The 21,689-nt window shown below is 36.2% G+C and overlaps 1 protein-coding gene across 1 annotated transcript; it reads right to left on the reverse strand.

Moving 5' to 3' along the window:
• Window positions 1–20,634: 20,634 nt before the first annotated feature.
• On the reverse strand, window positions 20,635–21,487 carry LOC103937959 (major strawberry allergen Fra a 1-3-like). The gene has a single exon (XM_009347947.3). It carries the CDS (start codon window positions 21,310–21,312, stop codon window positions 20,833–20,835), a length of 480 nt encoding a protein of 159 aa, XP_009346222.2. The 5' UTR covers window positions 21,313–21,487; the 3' UTR covers window positions 20,635–20,832.
• Window positions 21,488–21,689: the final 202 nt, after the last annotated feature.

Below are 21,689 nucleotides of genomic sequence, written 5' to 3' on the forward strand. Positions count from 1 at the left end.
TATGCTACAAAACAATTTTGAAGTTATTGAATGATATTGTTTGTTGCATTACCGTTGAACATCGTGTTACAGTAATAACACAAGTTATTACCCAGTCTTGTTATTCACTCTAAATTACCATTTAATGGAAGAGTGCTGCTAACCCACCGGCCCTCGGGCCTTTGTTTTGGAGCCCGTCCCCCGAGCTAAACCCCACGCTGGGGATGCTCTAATACCACACATAAGTCATATTGTCTCACCCCGCTTTATATTCTCCCCCACCAATAAATATTGAAAAACCGAATTACTCTTTTCTCACCCACCCTGATTCCTAGATAACCTCAGTGTACTTTTCTTTAATATGAAACAAATTAAATTAAACAAAAAACTGGAGGAAAAAACTCAAGGAACCAGCATCCGTATTCACCTACCCGACGTGATAACAAGAAGCACCCTTTCTCTGCTAAGTTCCGCACCAGACCATGAACGACAGACAAGGATGGATTCAAATTCTCTCTCTACTCTCTGTCTATCTCTATATGTCTTCCCCTCCTTCTCTCTTTGCATCCGTACCGATTCTTATCAAAGAACAATCCCACAAAGACAAAGCCTCGTCTTTGTCCTCACAAAAGCTCCTTCCTCCGGTTGCTCTCCGGTGACAATGTCATTGAAATCAAACAGATTAGGACGAAAAATTCAAGCCTGGAGTAGTGGGCAAAAAGAATCAATAGAACTTTTACGGAATATTTTCTTGTATTACTTGTTTAGAAATATATACATCAGTACTATTATAGTTTTACAAGGAAACAAATAAAATATACACAAACCTACTTAATAAAGGACTCCTATTATTTACATTCCCTATTTTTCCTAATATTGACTCACGCTAACACTCCCCCTCAAGTTGGTGCATAGATATCACACATGCCCAACTTGACAAGTGAGTCATCAAACCTTCGACTACATACTGCATGAGTTAGAACGTCTGCAAGTTGCTCCTCTGACTTCACAAAAGGTATTGACACAATCTTCCTTTCAAGCTTCTCTTTAATAAAATGTCGATCAACTTCCACATGTTTTGTCCTATCATGCTGTACCGGATTATCAGCTATATCTCTTGCTGACTTATTATCACAGTATAGTCTCATGGTTTCCTTTGGCTTGAACCCAAGCCCCTCAAGAAGCTTTCGAAGCCAGAGAATCTCACAAATGCCGTGAGCCATCCCTCGATACTCGGCCTCAGCCGAGGATCTTGATACTACCTTCTGTTTCTTACTTCTCCATGTGACTAAATTGCCTCCTACAAAAGTAAAATATCCCGAAGTAGACCGTCTGTCACCTACACTTCCTGCCCAATCAGCATCCGTGAACCCCTCAATCCTAAAATGTCCATGCTTCCGATAGAGAACTCCTTTTCCAGGTGCAGACTTTAAATAAGCTAAGATACGCATAACAGCAGCCATATGATCTTCACTCGGTGAATGCATAAATTGACTTACTACACTTACTGCATAGGCAATATCTGGTCGTGTATGAGCCAAATAAATTAGTCTCCCTACAAGTCTCTGATATCTCCCCTTATCAACCGATTTCTGATTCGGATCCAAACATAGATGATGTTTTTCAACAATAGGAGTATCAACTGGCTTACATCCCAGCATACCAGTTTCTTTTAACAAATCCAAAACATACTTACGTTGTGACAAGAAAATACCTTTCGAAGATCGAGCAACTTCGACTCCAAGAAAATACTTCAAATCCCCTAGGTTCTTCATTTCAAACTCAGCCGCAAGATTTCTCTGCAGCCTTGAAATCTCATCACAATCATCCCCAGTAATAATCATGTCATCTACATAGATGATTAAGGCTGTCACTTTTTTCTGTCTCCGTTTAACGAACAATGTATGATCAGAATGACTCTGATAATACCCAATTTTTTTCATAACTTGAGTAAACCTATCAAACCATGCACGAGGCGATTGCTTCAGCCCATAAAGAGACTTACGCAACCGGCATACTTCGGTACTTCTACCAGCACTGTACCCAGGAGGAAAATCCATATATACTTCTTCCTCCAAGTTCCCATGGAGAAAAGCATTTTTCACATCAAACTGTTTTAATGGCCAGTCCATATTAGCAGCTAAAGAAATCAGAACACGTACCGTATTCATCTTGGCAACCGGAGAGAACGTCTCTTGATAATCTACACCATATGTTTGGGTGTATCCTTTAGCTACCAACCTTGCTTTGTACCTGTCTATTGATCCATCGGCTTTGTATTTGACAGTAAACACCCACCGGCATCCAACTGTTTTTTTTCCCTCCGGCAAGGACGTCACCTCCCAGGTATTATTCTTCTGTAACGCCAACATTTCTTCATCCATTGCATTTGCCCACTTTGGATCCTTTAGAGCCTCATCCACACGAGTTGGTACTCGAATAGCCTCCATATTGTCTATCAAGGTCTTACGCTCTGGTGCAAGACCATTGCATGAGACATAGTTGGCTATCGGATACTTTACTTTGCCTTCCGGAGAAAACCTGTCAGGTGGCACACCCCGATTTTGTCTCGGTGGCAGCTTATATGTATTTACATCAGTACTTGCATTAGTTACATAATCATCCACAATACTTACCTCAGGTTTATTCAGAGAAGAATCATTGGGCATCACCGTGGAGCTAGAGAGAGAGGGGGTTACACAAGTAGGCTCAACAATGAACTGTCCTGACTGTGGATCACTCTCGGCATCTTTTGCTTCTGACTGCATGCTGCTCTCGGCAGCAACTTCTGGCACGGCATGTATGATCACTGCCGCATTAGGCACGGCACCAGCATGCACGGCCTCAACATCAACCACAGTATTTTCTGGCACGGCATGTATGATCACTGCCGCATTAGGCACGGCACCAGCATGCACGGCCTCAACATCAACCACAGTATTTTCTGGCACGTCCAACCATTCCAGATCACCACTAGAGCTCTCCCCCTGGTGATCTGAAGATGAAGATACGGGGGCATAAAAAAACTCCGATTCAGAAAAGGTCACATCCATAGTAACATACATATGCCGAGTCTCAGGGTGATAACATTTATATCCTTTTTGGTGAGATGAGAAACCAACAAACACACATCGAAGGGCACACGGATCCAACTTAGTGCGATGAATTTTCGGAATATGCACATAAGCCACACAACCAAATACCCGGGGCTTGAGAGTATGAGTAGACATCACCTGAACATGTTGAGTGAGAACTTGAAGAGGAGTTCGAAAGTCAATCACCCGAGAGGGCATACGATTAATCACGTAGACCGCATAAGTAACTGCTTCAGGCCAAAAAATCTTAGGAACAGACGCGCCCAGAAGTAGAGCACGTGCCGTTTCTAAGATATGGCGATTTTTCCGTTCAGCCACTCCATTTTGCTGTGGAGTATAGGGACAGGTTGTTTCATGGAGAATGCCTTGATCACAAAGAAACTCCGACAACTCACAATTAAGATACTCACCACCATTATCAGAACGAAGAACTTTAATTACAGATAAGTATTGTGTCCGAATCATTTGAGAAAAGGTTCGGAATACCATACCAACATCACTCTTATTTTTCACCACATATAACCACGTCATACGAGTGCAATCATCAACAAACGTAACAAACCACTTAATCCCAGAAGAAGTAACAACAGGAGATGGTCCCCAAACATCAGAGTGCACAAGTTCAAACGGTAAAGCTCTTTTATTCATACTAGGAGGAAACGAAGCTCGATGGCTTTTAGCAAGAATACATACTTCACAATGTAAGTCTGATTCATTTATTCCACTAAATAGACTAGGTAACATAGGCCGTAAATACCCAAAAGATGCATGCCCTAACCGACGATGCAACAACCACACTTCTTGTAAATTACTAGACCGGGACGCTCGAACCGCATTAGCTCTGCCAGAAACGACGTCGTCCACATAGTACAACCCCTCTCTCTTAGTGCCACGCCCAATTATCTCCTTGGTCTGAATATCCTGAAGGAGACAAAATGATGGATACATTAGAACAACACAATCCAATTGTTCAGTAACCTGTGGTATGGATAACAGATGATGGGATAAAGAAGGAACAAGCAAGCAATGATGTAGGGGAAGTGTAGGGGTAAGATGCACAGTGCCGGCACCACACACGGGTGCCAAAGTACCATTGGCAGTTGATATATTTTTCCTGTGAGATGTGGTCATGTATTGAAACATATTTTTATCATATGTCATATGATCCGTTGCACCAGAATCTAAAATCCAACCTGTATTTGCCATTTAATAATACGCAAAAATGACAATCACAAGTACACGGCAATCACAGCACCCTACCAATTACGGAACCACACGTTGCAAGAACAAACAAGCAACAACAACTTCCGCCGGAGTCAAACCCGTGACCTATTGGATTCGAAAAAAGGCTCAAACCCAACAGCACAGCAATCCACAAACAAACAACACGATACTACGTACACGCAACCACACCACACAGACAAAAAACTGTGCAGAGAAGTTGCTCACCAAAAACACCCTCACGGATCACACCTTTTTTTGCAGAAAAATTGCAGAAAAAAACACAGCAGAGATCACAGCAATACCACACACACAGCAACACTGTTTGCTGCAGAAAAAACACTGCAGAAAAAACCACACTGCACGCAGCAATACCATACACACAGCAACACTGTTTGCTGCAGAAAAATTGCAGAAAAAACACTGCAGAAAAACCACACTGCACGCAGCAATACCACACACACAGTACCACTGTTTTCTGCAGAAAATTTGCAGAAAAACAGTCACCCAAGCACAGCGGAAGAGAAAAAAAAAACTAGGGTTTCGGCGCTCTTGATACCAAATAGAACTTTTACGGAATATTTTCTTGTATTACTTGTTTAGAAATATATACATCAGTACTATTATAGTTTTACAAGGAAACAAATAAAATATACACAAACCTACTTAATAAAGGACTCCTATTATTTACATTCCCTATTTTTCCTAATATTGACTCACGCTAACAGAATCTGCTGCACGATTGCAATTTTTCTTGAATATTTTATTGGTGTCATTGAGTGTTCCTTGTCAACAAAAATGGTTGGGTGGGTGCTCACTAGTGACATTAAGAAATCTCTTTAATTTATCACTTCGTAATTTTTAGAACTTTGTTTTGTTTAAAGTAGGTCGAAAAATTAAGTTTAATAATACTTCTACATTAGGTAAGGAAGAACATTTTGATTACCCATTAGCATATTTCAATCTTGTTTATGAAATTAATTTCATGATTATTCCACCTAAGTGCATGGAAAGTTGGGCTTCTCAAGTTTAAGAATCCATTTGGTTAACAAGGAAGTTGTCTACTAGTCCTCGAGATCGAGCTCTTTTCAAGAGGAGTCTGATGTAGAACAAGATATGAGACAATTCCACGATGAAAGATGAAAAAATTTTGAAAAGAAAAATTATAGTTGAGAAATATTGGATTCAATCGATATGACGACATAATAGGCCAAGAAATATCCTGGTGTCATATTGTGCGTATAATATCTCGTTTTTGCATAGAATTGAGAGCAGAATAAAACTCATGGTTATACTATAAACCCCATCGTGCTTAAGGCAAAATGAGGTCTTTTAGATTATCAAAACGCAAATAAAATTTGTAATAAATTTTGAACTTTTTCATTTTCATTTTGTTTAATTTCCTAAGGACTCTGCCTTCCCCAGGGCTGTGCTTATGTCTTTTTACGCCGTTTGGCTTCCAATGTAACTCATCAATTCAAGAAATAATCAAATAATTCTTTGAGTTTTTCTGTCCAAACTGATGGGCTCCAGAACTTTTCTTACGCTTGTAATTCTTTTAGCTTCATGTTACATTAAAAACATAGAAAGAAAAAAAAAATCAGCTTTGAACGATTTCTATACGGCCATAAACAAAATTAAATGACTTAGAAGTCAATGTTAACTACATTGGAAAAATTAAAGAGCAGTGAAGAATTGAGAAGATGAAGAGCTAGAGAGCCAACAGAGAAGAAATGAAATGATCTATATTATCAACAGACTTGAATGAATTACAATATGATTCACCACTCAGTTATATAGAGTACAAAGCTTAGCTCCAAAGCTAACAGATATAACCAATCATAACAGAAATAACCAACTGTATCAGTCTAACAACCTTTTGGGACGTGGATATTGCCAACAGTCAGAACCAGTTGCAGGCAAGGTATGTAGCAATTGATCCTGAATTTCCTACCCTCCAACTACTAAATAACGAAAGTACTGTCTCTGCACATATCTAGTATACATCAGTAATTGGATGCAACATTTCTAATCTTTCTTCTAACAGAGTCGAAAAGAAAAAATAAAACAATATACATTTGAATATAACAGTTGATAATTACAGTATTCTAATTAGTACTGAAAAAATAATCAAGGGTATATTCAATATAATTGCCAACAGGATTCTCTCTGGATCATTTTGAAGAGAATCTTAGGAATTCATAAATCGTGTTCGTTTATTGTACATAGTGCGATCAGTTTTTGTTAGTTACTGTTTGTATTTAATTTTAAATAAAAATATTTAAAATAATTTATGACTGCACAATATATAATGAGCGAATATAATTCACAGATCTCTGAGATCCTCATAAAAAAATCCGACAAGGATCCGAATTCATATAATTGTACTTGGCAGCCAGAGTTGACTCACTATTAAATTAGTAATGCAGACAAGTGACTTAGAATAATCCACTACAAATTTCAATATAATATATGGAGTTAGCACACCACACAATTTTTTTACGATCAAGTTGTAGAGGCGGCTTCAAGATTTCTTTGACTAAAATTAATGTAAGAAATTGGTATTGTCCTATTAGCGTGGGCAACATTCATATGAAGCCTAATTTTCCAAACTCCCCTCATGAATTCTCTTTTCTCCACATTTCATTCTAACTTTTGATAATTTTTTTTTTTTTTTAACAAACGATATTATTTATGCTAAAAGGAGGAGGTGAACTTAACCTCACAATTGGCTAGCGATAAAGTGGTTCCAAATTCGATTTTTGCGAGAATCGAACATAAGACTTCTCACTCACAAGTGAAGACCGTAGTATTAAGTGGTAACTTTGAAAATTTTTTAAGCTCTTAAGAAATCTCAATGGTAGAAGGAAAATTTTATTGAATAAAAAAAAGTTACACCTAATTGATGAGTGGAATATAAACCTAACTTCTTTGAAACAAAATGAAATATACATGAAACCGATGAGAGATATTAATCTGTCCCCTCCTAAGGCAACAAGAAAAATACAAATAAAAGAGAGGAGGAGACATAAACTGGATCCTTCTTGAAAGCAAAACGAGATATACAAGAAAAATAGGTTAGGAATAAAAATAAAAGTTATAAAGCTTTGAAACACCAAAAGAAATATGTTAGGAATAAAAATAAAATAACATGTTAGGAAAGCAAGTCCAACCTGTATGCCAAGATGGACACTAATTTAAAAATCGAAAACCAAACAAGCTAAGAAAATTCCATTGCAAGAAGTAAGAACTGCCAACGATGTGAGTCATACTACACCAAAGATGAGGAAAACAAGCTCTTAAATCTTCATCATAGGTGTGTGAGTTCATGGGCGTATTTATGGTATGATTTGCAAAATGGTTTCCAAGGAAAACTGAATCAAAATTTTCATTTCATCATCACTTTAATTTATGCTATTATGTGGTAGAAATCCAAGTGTATTCAATTAAGTAATTGAAGTGTCGATTCTCATGTGACAAGAAAATTCATGTAGCTATAAAAATGGAGCTTAACTGATAGGTATTTTACCATCTGCAAAAGTAGGGATAAAAACACTAAAATATTTGTAAGAGTACAAGGTAATTGTAGTATAGATGACTATAGCAAAGTCGTTCTCCTCAGGGATTGAATGAATAATTTATGTTAAATCAAATCTTAATTAATTATCTAAAACAAAGTTTGAGAAAAAGGTGATTTTTTTATTTTATTTCAAATAATAAAAACGAATTTAATAGAAAATAATTAAATAAAATGACAAAATAAAATAAGCTAAAAGAAAATGGTTTTTGAAAATTAAATTGTAAAAGCCTAGGGTTCCGCCATCGCCTTAACAATCCTATGTAGTTTTTCCAATTACTTATGAATTACACATGCATATTTGAAGGTTAGGTTTTCCTAAAATATGCCTACTTGGACCCCTAACATAGAGCGTATATCAAACATGCAATCCATTTGTGATATTCAGATCAAATCTAAACATGCATGACTCGTTAAGCTTTGTGAAACCTTTTGAAAAACCATACAACCCTTAAGACGTGGCATTCATCCTAAGTGAACTTACACATATTAATCACAAGAAGCCTTCGTCAAATTCAGGAACCGACCTCTGACCAAAATTGCATCAAATTACTTTTCTAAAGATCCTAATGGTAGCTAAGCGCTAAGACAATTAGATAGTTTAAACCGGTGATTAATAATTCAAAACTTGCATGCATAATATCATAAAGCAAATTGAAAAGAAACTACATATTCTTGCCAAGGCTCGTGGCCTCGCCCTAGCAAATGGAAATTAGTTACTAACAATCATAAAACAAAGATAAAAAACATGTTGAAAATAAACTTGAATCCAAAAGCTCTCTAAAGTGTGCGTGCGTTCTATTCTTTTCCCCCCTCTCTTCTCTCCTAAACCCTAATGGCTAAAAAGCCTTATTTATACTACTAGAAAATAAAACCCTACCTAGAAAAGGTCTTAGAATAATACTAGGAAATCAAATAAATTAAAATAAATTAGGAAACATAATCCTAAATTGATTAGTAAAATTCACCCAAAATCTGGATAGTCTCAAAATAGCCACGTTTCTAGATCTTCAGAGCTCCAAAACAGACCCAAAATAGCTAGAATTAAAGCTTGAGATGTCCTGAACATAATTACAGAAGGCCTCGAACCCAAAAGACATCATCTTGGATGCCAAAAAGCCCAAAGAATCCCATAACGTCAGTTTGACAGCACTGTACGCTGCTCCTTTATTTCATTGCCATAAATAAACCGCTTAGTGGAAAATTATGAAACTTTGATACGATCAAGTTAACAGACTCACAAACATCCTCCAATTAGAATCACTCCAAAATTCATCTGTTTGACTACTTTTTGCTCAAGAGGAAATCGAATGTCCTACATTAAGAATATAAATCAAAGTATTAAACTTCTCACAAAATAACCAATAAATTAATACTAAGAATAGGGTAAAATATATAGTAAAATATCGACTCATCAACTACCCCCCAAACTTAGTTTTTTGCTTGTCCTCAAACAAAACAAAACTAGAAAACAAAAATAAAAACTAACAAACTATAAATTTTATTAAAACTCAACTAAGACAAAAAATTTCATCTTCAAGTTGCAGTCCATAGAACACGTTAAAAATCAGAACATCTTTCCAACAGTTCCAACTAATCCCACCACAAAGTCTAAGCCATTTAGAATCAATTAGAAAAGAATTCACAAACTTCCTTCGGTGTAAAGTGAACCAACCAACATAGTTAAGGAGACTCGACTAAAACCGTTACCTCTCGTCATTTTATTTCACATATACTAACTTCAAATATAACTATTTTTTTCGTTTTCCTTTCTTCTTTTCGATTTTCTCAACTTTTTTTTTCCTTTCATAGATTTTTTTCAGTAATATTAGTGATCGTGCAATGTCAGTTCCCTTAAGCTTTATATCCAACCCATGTAACGAACTTTAGGTCAATGACTCCCAAATCACAAAGGCTTTAAGGCACTAGGTGTAGAATACCCATAAGGACTTATTAACTTGAGCTGAAAATGCTACAAAACCAACTAACCACTCTGCCTCATGCCAAGACTCTACCATTTGATGCGAGAATGACTGTTGATCAGGCAAGACTGGCCTGGTTACGAATCAAAGTCTCGGGTGGAACAATTATTACTTTATTCATAACAAGAACTAAACTTTACTTTATTTATAACAAAAATTAAAAATTACTTAGACTAAAAGTAAGTGTTTCAATCTCACTCCCCACAAACCATGCTGATGTGAATGTGCAAATTGTCAAAGTATAATTTATGAATTAGTGTCTAAGCAACGATAAATAGAAGAGACTATAATGTGAGATTAACCTTCACCATATCCATTTGTTCTAACGTTAAAGTAATCTATGGTTATTAACTTTAAAAGAATGAAAATCAAAAATTAAAAACCTAAAATTTTACTTTCCCACCCCCAAACTTATTTCACACTTTGTCCTCAAGGTGTGGAAAAATAAACACAAATTGAATAACAAAAGGGAAAACGGTAAAAGATAAATCGAAAGCCTAAAATAAATAAACTAGAAGAAAGGTAAAGCATAAACGAAAACGAATAAATTAAAATAAACAAATAATAAAGCAGAAAGAAAAAAAGAAAAAGGAAAGGAATCACCGACCTGGACAAATTTGCCAGGCGCTGGGATCGAACTCGTGACCAAGAAACAACAGAGGCGCTGAGCCTCTTACAGACGACACGTGCAAGCCTTCCAGTGACAAGACACTAATTAAACCGAGTTATCAGTCATCAGCTCCATGTCTCATTTCCAACAAGCTGCCGTTGGAGAGCATCTCTCTCATCTCATCTTCTCTCTGGCCTCGAGCCCAGCGCCACTCCACTTCAGACTCATCTCTCTACCCTCCTTGCATTTATCTCGCTTTTCTCATCCACAACGCAAACAAACGCCCTCAGCCGCGCCTCACTCATCCACCATTTCTGCAACCCTCTGCCTTCAATAAAAACCTCAGACCTGAGCCCAGCCCACCTATTTCAGCCATCACGGTCTGCCGACGCACAAGGGTAAAACGCATCGATCTCTTCTCTGCTCATTAATTTTTTATTTCCAGCCCAAATGCAATAGTGAAATCCGAGTCTAATGTATTTGCATGTCTGTGAGCTTGTGTTGCGGACGACGATCAGAGGCGATGGCGAACACGACAAGGAACGGTTACAACGTCAAACTTGCGATCCGCAGAAAAATGAGCAGCGGCAACCTTGATATCCACAGATCTCAAAAATACAGGTATAAATCCTCAACCCAGAAAACTATGTTTCGATATAGATCTATTGAACGTAGTCCCTGGATTTATGAAAGTCTGTGCGCTGCACCTCCGTGACTCGGTTTTTAGTGCATGCATCCCAGATTAGTGCTAGGAGTTGAATCGTTTCCCTGCATCCAATGTGATCTCTGTCCTACTGGATGCTTGATTTGCTCGCACATCCGTGCTCTCTTCTGTGTTGCTTGGATCCCACCCCCAAACTTGTATGTAATAATATTTTATATAATCTGCGAGGGAGTGATTGAGTGAGAGGGGGTGCCAAGCAATGCAAGGGACTTCATCACCAACCCCACTGTGAGTATGTCTGGGACACTGCCTGTGCATATTTCTGCATTCGATTAATTTTCTGCACTCTTCGTTGATGATGAATGCTGATGTGCTGAGTTGAATGTATAAAGGCTGCTGAATGCATGATTCAGATGAATGTGCGCGCTTAGTGGATATTTAGGGCTTAATTGCTTCCAAATGCTACCTGCAAAGATCACACAAAAACAATATATTTAGAATAAAAGAAAACTAATAAAAATGACTTGAAAACTTTGAGTTTTAATGATAAGGACAAAATAAACGGTAAAGTGAATAGTACCATGATTGACTTTTTAGTGTAAAAATGTGGTTTTTCGTTAAAGTAAACTGTCACATCCCGGTCCGGGCGGGACGACTTCCCGGGCCCGCTCCACCACCGTAGTACGATATTGTCCGCTTTGGGCTTACCATTCCCTCACGGTTTTGTTTTTGGGAACTCACGAGCAACTTCCCAGAGGGTCACCCATCCTGGGAGTGCTCTAGCCCTCTACTCGCTTAACTTCGGAGTTCCTACGGAACCCGAAGCCAGTGAGCTCCCAAAATGCCTCGTGCTAGGTAGGATGGGAATATACATTTAAGGATCAGTCCCCTGGGCGATGTGGGATGTCACATGAACAATACCGTGGGTTTTTCGTTAAAAATCCCTATAAAATAGTGATTAACTAAAAACAATTAATGTTTTTGTGTTTTTCAATTTTCAGTTTTTTTTTTTTTTTTAGATTTGTGATAAAGACTAAAAGGAAGAAAACAAAATGAATGAAAATAAAAAGAAAAGAGTTTAGAAAAATTGGATTGCCTTTCAATAAGCACTTTAGTTAACGTCTATAGCTAGACATAGAGGAAGGAATTGATAATCACGTTACTTATTCTCTTAGAGTCAATCACTCCATAACAGCATTATAGGGCAAAAGTGTACGGAATTAGATGTTTATCAATTATGGGTTTCAGGTGAGTGGCCAAATCCTTCATATTTGGCCTTCTATGTGAATAAATCTTTGTAATCAAATAGACTCTATTCCAGCGAGGTTTGTGTCTTTGTCGAACTAACTTAAACCTTGTATTTAACACCCACAATTTCTGCATTGGCCAAATATTTCTATGAGGAATTTGGCTGCCACAAAATGTTTTCTTCTTCTTGTTATATATCTCAATCTCCTTGTAGGACTTGCGCTGATTTGCTTTAAATTTGATGGGCTATGCTAACGGAATGTCTAATTCAGAAACAAAAACTATATTAGTAATCATTTGCTCTGTATCCAAATATGTCAGATTGGTCAAGTGTTGGTCAGGTGGTGGATTAAATTCTATATTTGTAAGAATAACCCCTTCGAACATGTCAGTTTCAATGCATTCATGCAGCTCAGTTGGTTGCCTTACAGTTAGACCTAACATTTGTGTCGTGTTTCTCGTGTATGACACGTTTGTGTCATACCTGATACTTTAATGGATCGTGTCGTGTAATACCCGTTAAAGTAAACGGGTAATATGATTTGACCCGAAATTAATCCGTTAATATTATCAGGTAATATAATCCGACCCGTTACCCGTTAAGAAAAATATATTTTAAATCAATAAAAATGAAAATGAAAAACATAATTTGACCCCAAAAAATGTAAAACATAATACTACATTAGTATATACATACTAAATTTCGGAGTTGACCCCTTCAAGAAAGTTGTAAAGCTTTTCATTACGAATGATTACATTTTTCACACTTCTACAATAATTATTATTAATTTTGCACTCAAATAAAAAATATTGTTCATGAGATTTGGATGGTTTTAAAAATCTAAACGATCATGTAACCATCGTCTAAGCGTTGAGGATGCAATTATGAACATTTATTATGCTTTCACATCTTTTAGACTTATACATTAATGATTATGAGTTTTGTTTATTTCGAACTCCCTTAAAAATACTATTCATGAGAGTTTGTATAGTTTTAAAAATTCACATGATTATATACCCATCCTCAAAGCGTAGAGGATGCGACTACGAGCGTTTGCATATCTTTTTCATATTTTTGCACATGTAAATTAATTATTATAATTTTTTTAATGTGTTTGGTATTTTTAAATTACTTGATATTTTTATTTTTAATGTGTTTTATGATTTTTAATCTCAATCTTTGTCTATAATATACTATAAAAATAAATAAAACTTCAATTTCAAAATTTATATAGAATAATAATTAATAAACAATATATACATATTCATTATATCTATTGTATTTTATAGTAAGTTTTTTTTAGTAGTTAAAAAAATTAAAATCATCAAAATAACTTTTTTCTTATCGTGTCAAAATAGGTTACCTGTGTGTCACTCTCGTGTAAACCTGTTAAAGACTCGTTATTAACGAGTTATTATTGTGTGGCCTGATAATGACCCGATTAGTTATCATGTTGATCCGAAATTTGGTATTTTCATATCGTTTACGTGTCGTGTTAACGGGTCGTGTAAGAAATTGTCAGGGCTACTTGCAGTCTCAGGATAATGTATAAGTGGCACACAGACTTTTGTAGGAGTAGATTCTATGGAAATTTCAAGGTCATCAGGGGCTATTTCCTCCTTTGGGCGTGAACGAGTGGCAGATTGCTCCTCAATATCTGCACTAATCTCCTCTTGATCATCAAAGCCATTCCTACAGTTTAATGCTTGAATTTGAAATCCATGACTGGTTATTTCTATGTACAATTATGTTGATTCCAACAATTTAAAGAGCTTGTCCTCTATAGGAAGTTCTTGTGGCACATTAAACTGCTCAAAATAGTGTTCAAGATGCTTTTCCAAACTTGGATTGTAGGATTCTGAACAGGGATTGTTCCAATGCCTTTTTGAGTCGTTCCTCATATTAATATGAACATATACTAGAAAATATTCTCTCTCAAGACATTGCAAAATATCATGAGTATTTGAATTGCAAAGAGCACAAACTGTAGGCCTAAATCCATAATAACCCGTTTCTACTAATGAAACCCAAAGATGTGGCCCATCGGGTGTTAGATTGAATTCAGGGGGAACTGCAAATTTCATTGTTGCACTGCTCAAAAAGAAACAAATTGTAACCTATAAAAACACAATCATCAATTAAATAAAAAGATACAAACAATAATAATTAACTAAGAGTTAATAAACACAAATTATTTAAAACAATCTTCAACGGCGCCAATTTCTTGATATGGATTTTACCACCTGCAAAAGTAGGTATAAAAACACTAAAATACTTGCAAGAGTACAAGATAATTGTAGTATAGATAACTCTAGCAAGGTCGTTTTCTTCAGGGATTGAATGAATAATTTATGTTAAATCAAATCTTAATTAATTATCTAAAACAAAGATTGAGAGAAAGGTGATTTTTTTTTATTTCAAATATTATTGCATAGTGTAGAAAAACATGAATGATACGCTGATAATATGAGTAATGCTAAAGTGTGATTAGGACATTCGCAATTGCATTATATTAGCTGGTCTGCTTGTCACTGTCTTCCTCACAATGACACTGTCACTGTCTGTTTGTCATTGTCTTCCTCACATGAACAAAGCTCTCACTGACTTCCTCATAAAGTCACTCTCTGTTTGTCATTTTCCAGTCATATTGAGCAAGGACCTGTCAAAATTGCCTAGATGTAATTTACGTATGAATAATTTTCAGGTAGCAGTTACCTTGATAAAACAATAAATGGTTTTATCTTCTCCCTCTCACAATCTCCAACCTAATACATATTCTCTAGCTGTCAACTGTGGAAACTTTTGTTTTGTCCGACCAACTTCAACGCCATTGTTTTTGTCCATCTGTAACTGCTCATGCTAAATCAACATTTTGTCCCATTGCTTTCTGTAATCATTGTCCATGTAGAATTCTCTTAATTTCTCAGGAGAGCAATTCTCAAATAGCATGACACTCAAGTATGTCAAATGACCATCCTAAATGCAAGAAAAAAAAATACATAAACTTAATTCCATAGCCTTTATTTGCTAAAACCAATAAAGTTAAACAAGGAATCAAGTATTTCATGCGACCAACGGATTCTAGAACAAGAGTAAATGCCACTAGTAATTTTGGGGTACAGAAAGGATAAGTTAGTATATCATAATCAATCAAAGACTAAGACAAGATGAATGACCTTAGGCTTGCAGCACTTAGCATAGTAAGATAGAATATCATTTCTTTTGTCTATGACATTTTCCCATTTCACATTTTCGCCTGTCTTCTCTGCCAAGTTATCAATCAGAAACTTCAAATCTGCATCTGTCACCAGTTATGAGGTACTACAGAAGTAAACAGAACAAACACTTAACTAACACATATCTAGTATAAATAGTGGTGAGAATATTCTTCATCGCATCTATAAGTGATCTTCTTCAGTGCATAAAATTGTTGTATGCCCAAAAGTGTTTGAAGATTATTGATTTGATAATATGTTGGCTTTAACTTTGTAATGGCATGCATTTAAAGATTATTGTAGATGGGTAAATTTGTTTGTTTATTTTCATGAAAAAAATGTTCCTTGCGATCCTCAATTTTATTTCTATCCCATGTTTTCATTCACCTTATATATGTGAAATGAAATGCATATAATAATTTGATTATCTAAACAGATTCATGATTGTTTGCTGGCACCTCCACACTTGATTGGGACATGACGGGTGTCCCTCCGATCGCGCCATTGGGGCCAACGGTGTCTACGGCTGCTGCATCATCGACTTCTTCGGTGACGCATCCTATCATAAACACCTGATGGACTCATCGAAGGCCCCGGACTTCTGAGGAGGCTCAGCCGTTTGGTGACGCTTCCTCTGTCCATGGAAAGGCGTCCCAGACAGGTAAGCTTGCTCCCTCTCTCCCTCCCGCCTTCTCCTCCTCTTCTGGTGTATATTAGTGTAGATAGCTTATATGCAAACATATTTAACCAAAAAATATAAGGAACATATAATTATGGAGATGCCCGTTTAAAATGATTCTATATCCTTGACTATATACACCAGTTGATGAAGCACTCGAAGCACAATAATTGTTTTGATCTTGTTTTCAAAGAGCATCATAATTAATGCTTTTTGAAGAAACTTGTATGATTCATAAGAGCTAAGTACACCTCTCTAAAAAACCAAATGTGATATAAAAAGAACTATAATTCTGTTCACTGAAACATTGAGGGAAATGGTGCATCATGTCTTCATCGATGAAGTAAGTATAGTTGATGAAGTTGTCAGCACATGATCGAATGTGAGTCTCAAATCAACGGAAAAATGCATAGATAGTAAAACTCACAAGACCTCGCTATGGTAAAACCTAGGATGAAAGGAGAAAAAAGAAAATTTGCAATAAGTCAAAACTTTACGTCTTCAGAACACAAGTAGAGCACACACAAGGGTATGACTGACTTAGGATGGATGCCTAAAACCTTGTCAGGTAACAAAAACCCAGTGGGAAAAATGCTCCTAAGTGTAGAGAAAAAGAGTACATTAAGGTTACGTGAGTATACTTTTGGATACTCCCCCTGAGCTTGACAAAACTTCCAAATGAGAATAACAATCATTGCAAATAAATAGTTACGCATACTAATTCCTCGAACAAGTTTTGTTGAAGGCTGACGTTGGCAGTGACTTTATGAAAAGGTCGACAAGGTTGTCAGGGATTAGATTACTTAACTTCAATCTCTTGATGTTTTGCTGATGTGATGTAGACGTAATATGCTTAACGTTTACTTTGTTGATGTATCGTGTCTTGGTCTGATCGATACAAACAGCATAGTCTTCATGGACTTTGCTGATGGATGAAGAACTGCAGGTTTTCGAATATGCTCAACAAGAGCTCTAAACCATGTCTTGTGAGGGTTTGATAGGTAACCTGCATCAGCATAACAACAAGGTAAACACATCTCGAGGACCAAGGGGGTTGAATCTGCTCGAGATCATCACATGCTTGGCAGTTGTTTAAAGCTCTTCCAGAGTCTTAGTGAGATTCATGTCATCGATATAAACTGTAACTCTAACAATTCCGAATATGACTTCTTAATTGAACAGACAAGGGCATTTATTCATATCCCTAATTGATCAAATAATCACTTAGATGGGTATACCATATCCGCCCAAAATTGCTTAATCTAAGTGAACACCTCATTTGAATTGAGAGGGTGTTCTATGGTCTCAAACTATTTGAATTAGTCCATGTAATTCTTTGGCAACTTACATGTAAATCTTTGTATCAATATCCCAATGAAAAAAAATTAACCATTTTCATAAGGCTATAATCAATCTCAAGGCAATTGAGAGAAGTCTTGCATCATAAGGCGTGCATTACATGTCATTGTTTCATTCATTTCATTACGCTTCATTTCCCACTTATAACACAAAAAGGTTACCTTGGACAGTGTAGAAACAATAGGTCCAAACATTCTTTGGTAAGGAATTAAACGTAGATTGTAAATTTAGTTGTCCAATTAATTTTAAATTATTTTTATTTAAATCATAAGGCATTTTTTCTTAATTACTAACATTGTGAAAAAGGGGTTAAAAAATAGTCATATTTTCGTTCAAATTTCTGTTGTTTAATTTCCTACAGTCCCTACGTTTTCGCAACGCTGTGTTCATTAAGCTGTTTAGAAATAATCATTAATCAAATAAACTTCGGAGTTTTTCTATCCAAACTGTTGAACTCCAGAACTTTGTTGTTCTACTCTTGTAGTTCACTATTATATGAATAAAAAATCCAAACCAGTTGCAGGCAAGTTATGAAGCAATTGATCATGAATTTTCCTACCCTCCAACTACTAAATAACGAAAGTACTGTCTCTGCACTTTGTAAACATCAGTAATTGATTGTAATATTTCTTCTAACAGATTCGAAAAGAAAGAAAGAAAAAAAAAAAAAAAAACCTTAACGTATTTGAATATAACAGTTGATAATTACAGTATTCTAAACATTAAGAAAAATAATCAAGGGTATATTCGATATAATTGTACTTGGCAACCAGAATTGACTCACTATGAAAGCGGACAAGTGATTTAGAATATTCCACTAGAAATTTCAATATCATATATGGACTTAGCACACCAAGCTTGATTTTTTTTTGATCAAATTGTAGAGACGGCTTCCTGCTTTCTTTGGCCAAAATTAATGTAAGATATTGGTATGTCCTATTAGCATGGGCAACATTCATGGGAAAATTAATTTTCCAAACTCCCCTCATGGATTCTCTTTCCTTCATATTTATTCCAACTTTTAGATAATTTTCTAAGCTCTTAAAAAACTTCGATGGTACAAGAAAAATTATTGAATAAAAAAATTTATACGTAATTGAGCGGAATATAAACCTTATACCTCTAAAACAAAATGGAATATACAAGAAAAAAAAGGAGACATAAATCTAACCCTCTTTCAGACAACAAGAAAAATACAAATAAAAGAGGGAAGACATAAAAGCGATCCTTCTTGAAAGCAAAATGAGATTTACAAGAAAAATAGAGGATGTCATAAGCCTAACCCCTCTAAAAGTTATAAAGGTTTGAAACACCAAATATTTTGGGAATAAAAATATAGGGTAAAGTACAAAAAACTACCTCAACTATTGGTGTCATGACACTTTCATAACTCATCTTTTAAAATTGACAATGTCATACCTTATCTTACGAATTTGTGCTATTGTTATACCTTCCGTTAACCTGCTGTTAATTTGTCAGTTAAATGCTGACGTGACTTGATCCAGACCCCACTTTCTATTAAAAAATTTTAAAAAATCATTTAATATTTTTAAATATTAAAATAATAAAGAAAAGTTAAAACAAAAAAAATCAAAAAAATAAAAACCTTTCATCCCATCCAACCCCGCCCCCCTTCTCTCTCTCTCTCCATCTTCTTCTTCCCTGCGTGATTCAACCAAAAAAAAAAAAAAATTTGAAAACCCATCAACCCCCAACCCCCCGAAGAAGAAGGAGGAAGGAGAAGGAAGAAGAAGAAGAAGGAAGGAGGAGAAGAAGAAGAAGAAGAAAATAATAATAATAATAATAATAATAATTCCCCAACCCAGTTCGTCCCTCCCCCCTCCCCCAAAAAAAAAACACAACCCCAGTTCGTCCCCTCCCAAAACAAATCCAACCCCCTGCCAACCCAGAAAGAAAAAGAAGGAGGAGGAAGAAGAAGAAGAAGAAGAAAAATAAAAAGGAAAAAAAAAAAAAAAAAAAACCCAGATCCCATTCGCCGATTTCGCAAGGGATGGGTGCGAGGTTGGGTGGGTGCAAAGGGTGGATGCGAGGGGAAGACGAACTAGGATTTTTTTTTTTTTTTTTTGGGTTGCAAGTAGGGGCTTGGGTGGGGGAGAAGAGGGGGGGATGGGGGAGAAGAAAGAAGGACACGGTGGGGGGGGGGGGGGAGGGGGGGAAGGGATGAAGTTTTTTTTTTTTTTTTTTTTTTTCTTTTTCTTCTTTTGTTTTCTGGGTTGCAAGCTTGCAACAAGGGGAGGGATGGAGGGAGGGAAAGGGTTGTTTTGTTTTTTTTTTTTTTTTCTTTATTATTTTAATATTTAAAAAATATTAAATGATTTTTTTTAGTTTTTAATAGTATTTTATTAATTTTTTTAATAGAAAGTGGGCCCTGAATCAAGCCACGTCAGCATTTAACTGAGAAATTCATGCCAAGCTAACGGAATGTATAACATTGGCACAAATTCGTAAGATGATGTATGACATTGTCAATTTTAAAAGATGAGGTATAAAAGTGTTGTGACACCAATAGTTGAGGTAGTTTTTTGTACTTTACCCAAAAATATAATAACACATTAGGAAAGGGGATCTAACCTGTATGCCATGATGTGCACTAATCTGAAAAATCAGAAGCCAGACCAACTAAGAAAAATTAGATTGCAAGAAGTAAGAACCGCCAACGGATGTGAGTCATGCTACACCAAAGATGAGGAAACAAACTCTTAAATCATCATCGTGGGTGTGTTAGCTCATGGGTACGTATTATGGTATGATTTACAAATTGGTTTACAAGGAAAATGAAATCAGATTTTTCATTTCATCACTTTAATTTATGCTATTACGTGGTAGCTAGAGATCCAAATGTATCCAATTTTTATGGATTTATGATTAGTTGGTAAATGAAGTGTTGATTCTTATGTGACTAGCAAACTCATGGAGCTATAAAAGTGGAGCTTAACATTATTGTCCCAATAATATTGCAAAACAAAACTTGCAAGAATCATCAGATCCATAAATTTCATTTTTATTTATTATTGCAGATGAAAGGAAATACAGCATTCACTCTTTAATCAAACCTTCAATATTACGTAGAAGCCAATTTTCGAAGGGAAAAAGAATATAAAAGGGATTAAAACCACACCAATATTTCATGGAAAAGATGACACGAGACTGAATAACACATGAATGCAGCAACAAACAATGTTTAGTTGTAGGCATCCTGGTGCTCCAAAAGGTAGTTCTCAATCAACTTGAAGAGGTGGGAGGCCTTCTCTTTGCCAGCCTTGACATGCTCTTCCTTGATCTCAACATCACCCTTGGTGTGGTAGTGGCTGGTGCTCTTGATGATGGAACCACTGCCGGAAGCTACCAACTTAGTCTCATAAGAGATCTTCTCAATTGTCTCAGAGATGGCATCTCCCTCAATCACACTATACTTGTACACAAAGTTGTCCTTGTCAAGCCCATCGATTATGTGCTTCACATAGCTGTATGTGCTACCTTCACCAAAGTTGATCTTCTTAATGGTTCCAACTCCTCCATCTCCTTCAAGGATCTCAGTGCTCTTCACTGCCTGTGGTGCAATCTTGGGGATGAGGTTGTCAGCATCAAGGACAAAGGCATTGTACAACCTAGCAGGGGGGATGACGGAAGTAAACTCAGATTCGTATGTGAAAACACCCATGATTCTGAGATGTGTTTAGGATGTGGGAAAATAATAACTGATGAAGAGGAAGACTAAGAAAGAAAGATGATGTATTGGGAGATTTTGAGCTGTGAAGAAGTGAGGAGGATGTATTGGTATTTATAGGCTGAGGCTGAAGGTGTGGATCAAATGGGTTCTATTCGTCGTAGACGTGGGAACCATTACTTTTGTACAAGGAAATTTGTAATGTAATCAGGGAAAGAACCATCTGGAAATCGAATAAAGAAATGCCCAATTGCTCCGCGAGGTGGACTAACCTAATTTTCTTTTAGTTTCTCTGTCATTTCCTATTTTATAAGAAAAAATGATCATATCTATAGCTCAAATAAAACAATATTGTCCGTGGGCTATTGAAA

This window comes from the organism of the source record quoted next, unplaced genomic scaffold, assembly GCF_019419815.1.
Source record: "Pyrus x bretschneideri cultivar Hongxiangsu unplaced genomic scaffold, Pyrus_bretschneideri_v1 Contig21, whole genome shotgun sequence".
In the NCBI taxonomy this organism is placed as follows: Eukaryota; Viridiplantae; Streptophyta; class Magnoliopsida; order Rosales; family Rosaceae; genus Pyrus; species Pyrus x bretschneideri.

Excerpts from the sequence above, each read along its gene's own strand:
- LOC103937959 (XM_009347947.3), bottom strand. The coding sequence starts at position 21,312 with ATGGGTGTTTTCACATACGAATCTGAGTTTACTTCCGTCATCCCCCCT.